The 3,299-nt window shown below is 43.1% G+C and overlaps 1 protein-coding gene across 1 annotated transcript; it reads left to right on the top strand.

The window, feature by feature from the left end:
• Positions 1 to 1,454: 1,454 nt before the first annotated feature.
• On the top strand, positions 1,455 to 2,399 carry LOC122910748 (olfactory receptor 10H3-like). The gene has a single exon (XM_044255370.1). The coding sequence runs from the start codon at positions 1,470 to 1,472 to the stop codon at positions 2,397 to 2,399; it is 930 nt and encodes a 309-aa protein (XP_044111305.1). The 5' UTR covers positions 1,455 to 1,469.
• Positions 2,400 to 3,299: the final 900 nt, after the last annotated feature.

The following is a 3,299-nucleotide window of genomic DNA, read 5'->3' as shown; positions in this document are numbered from 1 at the left end:
GTGCCCAAATGGAATTATGCTTGAGTGTTCATCTGCTTTTGCTTCATTCACTCAAGATCATTTTACAGGTTCCTTTATCCACTGTGTGTGCATCAAACTCCTGCTCAGGGCTCCAATGGTTGCATCCAGCCCATGGACCTGGCCTCTTTCCAATCACGGTTCCCAAGCAGGCTTGTCCATTTCCCCACTTCAGGCAATGCTACTGAAACATCCTCTGACAGTCTCCCTTCAGACAGGTGTGAACAATCAAGATAGATGCTCAGGAGACCATGTGCTGTTGCACAGAGCAGATGAAGTCTGTTCTTCTGCATTCTTGGTTCTTGCCAGCAGGCAACGAGGATTGCCTTCTGACCATGTTTTGATTAGTACCCAGCACTTTCTAGTCTGGGGAAACGAATAGGTGTACAGTGAAAGTCCGTGATCATTTTCCTTTGTCCTTTTCTTGCCTTAAAACCACCCTTTCCTGTGTCTGTGTAACTCCTTCTGTGAATTCTCTGCTCATGTCTTTGACTCATTTTTACATTGAGGTTTCTCCTTCTGAACGTCACTGCTTTCTTATTGCTTCTAGATAGTATTCCCTGGTCAATTTTCAGCAGTGCACAAGCTCATTAACTGAATATTTTCAAATATCTCAGTTTTAATTACTAATAGGGTAAGAATGGAGAGTTATAACTCACTCAAGCTAAAACCCTAGAGGACTCAATAGTGTTTTAGCATATGAAGTCCTGGGGTCATAATGGTAAGAGCTGTCTCATTATCATTTGGGTCACTAATAGTAATGTTGTCTTACTTTTTCCTTAAAAATCTATGTCTTGCATAAGTGTTATGTTTTTAATTCTATGGAAAATGCTATGAGTTTGGAAAGTCGATCTAGTCTTTTACTGCTTGTGTTCTGTCTTTGCTCAAACACATTTCATTTTGATTCTTTTACTTTTCTAGGTAAATGATCACATCTCTTCCGTTTCCATTCAATATTCCTTCTTTGTCATCCTCAAGTACCACTCCAGACTTTCAGTTCTCAGCTAATGACCGGCAGAGACAGTGAGTAAACTTGTCATGTTCCTGATTCTAAAATAATGCATCGATAGTTCCCTACTTCATAAGCATTTGCTAGTTTTGCAGTGCATATTCTTAGTTAGCTAAGAAAGTCTCAGTTGATGTCAGGTTTAAAAAAAAAACTTAAAGAATTTTTAAGAGATGTACATATGTCAATCATTATGCTATATATCTAAAATAATACAATGTTTTATGTCACCAAATATCAACTTTTAATCATAAATAGAAGCTCAAATTTAGTAATCTAGAACTGCTGCCCAGATTGATATATGACATTTCCTTTTCATGTGAGTAACCACATGGTAGGTTTTCTGATGCTGACTCATCCTTGTCCTTCATGGGGTAAACCATGTACCTTCATTCCCTTTCTTGTCTTAGCAGGTGCAGCATCCCTGACTGCTCAGAACTATAGCATGGTCTCTGAATTCATCCTCGTGGGCTTTTCCACCTTCCCTCAGCATCTCCTGCCTGCCTTCTTCTTGCTGTACCTGCTGATGTACCTGTTCACCCTGATGGGGAACTTGATCATCATGGCCACTATCTGGAGTGAGCGCAGCCTGCACACGCCCATGTACCTCTTCCTGTGTGCCCTGTCCATCTCTGAGATTCTGTTCACCGTTGTGGTTACTCCTCGCATGCTGGTTGACATGCTCTTCAGCCACAGCTCGATCACCTTTCTGGCCTGTGCCAGCCAGATGTTCTTTTCCTTCACATTCGGCTTCACCCACCCCTTCCTGCTCATGATCATGGGCTATGACCGCTACGTGGCCATCTGCCACCCCCTGAGCTACAACGTGCTCATGAGCACCCGCACCTGTGCCCGTCTGGTGTCCTGGACCTGGGCTGGTGGCTCAGTCATGGGGATGATGGTGATCCTGATAGTTTTTCATCTCACCTTCTGTGGGTCTAATGTCATACACCATTTTTTCTGCCATGCGCTTTCCCTCTTAAAGTTGGCCTGTGGGGAGGAGACATCCTCTGTCACTTTGGGTGTGATCCTGGTGTGTGTCACAGCTCTGATGGGATGTTTATTCCTCATCATCCTCTCCTATGTCTTCATTGTGGCCGCCATATTGAGGATCCCGTCAGCTGAAGGCAGGCACAAGACCTTCTCCACATGTGTGTCCCACCTCACTGTGGTCATTGTGCACTATGGTTTTGCCTCCATGATCTACCTCAAGCCCAAGGGTCCCCATTCTATGGACAGTCACACTCTGATGGCCACCACCTATATAGTCTTTACTCCCTTTCTCAGCCCAATCATTTTCAGCCTCAGGAATAAGGAGCTCAAGAATGCCATAAAGAAAAGCTTCCAGAGAAAATTCAGTCCCCTAAGTTCCTGATGGCCAGTTTGGTCATGACGAGTATGATGCAAGGACTGGGGATAATGATCCTCTCCACGGGACCATTGTCTATATTCAATACATGAGAATTCTGAAGAGGTATTATTGGATGCATCTATAGGTTTTGGAGCCGGCTAGGTTATTAGTTTTTGCATTTGTTTCCTCCTTCCCTCTTGCATAAGCTCTAGTGATCGATCATCCTCTCTCTTCTTGACCCTGTGTGATGAACCCCAATCCAGTTACCTATTTCTAAGAATGTGTTATCTCTCTATGGTCAGGGGAGAGCATCACAAGATTGTATGGCCAGTAATGAACAGGGTTCTTCTCCAATAGACAAGTGAGGGAGGAGTTTCACCTTCCCCCACCATGACATAAACAAAAGTAGCATAATGATAAATACCACCAGCACTGGGGATATACTAATTGGGCACTGTGTCCAGTGCTGTATCAGGGTTATCTTTTAATCACAACAAATGCAGAAAAGAACATAATTACTTTTCTCTAAGGAGATGGTTGAATGTTTCTAGTTCCTTCTGTCTTTGGGGTGAATAGACCTTAAGGAAGTTTCTATGTTGAATTTAGTAGAGTGACAGATGTCAGGATACGAAGTGGAGAAAGAGAGAGGCAGAGAGACCAAGAGAGAAAGGGGAGAGGGTTCAGTGCTTAGGTAAGGACATACAGAATATTAAATGTGGGTTGTTATCTGACATTTTATGGAAATCCTTTTCCCTTTTTCCCACATTGCTTTCCATAAAACATCAATTTCTAATTCTTTTGTCTTATGTGGAACGATCTGGAGGATGTGTTGGAGGGCACAGTGGTAACTGAAGATGGCAAAAAGAGACATCAAGGGTATGGGTCCCCATTTTAACAGATGTAAACTGTTGGTGGAGGCCACAC

Source organism: Neovison vison, chromosome 6 (assembly GCF_020171115.1).
Source record: "Neovison vison isolate M4711 chromosome 6, ASM_NN_V1, whole genome shotgun sequence".
Taxonomy (NCBI): Eukaryota; Metazoa; Chordata; class Mammalia; order Carnivora; family Mustelidae; genus Neogale; species Neogale vison.
The sequence above is the reverse complement of the archived record's forward strand: the minus strand, read 5'-3'. Positions and strand labels throughout refer to the sequence as shown.

Bases quoted from the DNA above. Each gene is read 5' to 3' on its own strand.
- LOC122910748 (XM_044255370.1), top strand. From the start codon at position 1,470: ATGGTCTCTGAATTCATCCTCGTGGGCTTTTCCACCTTCCCTCAGCAT.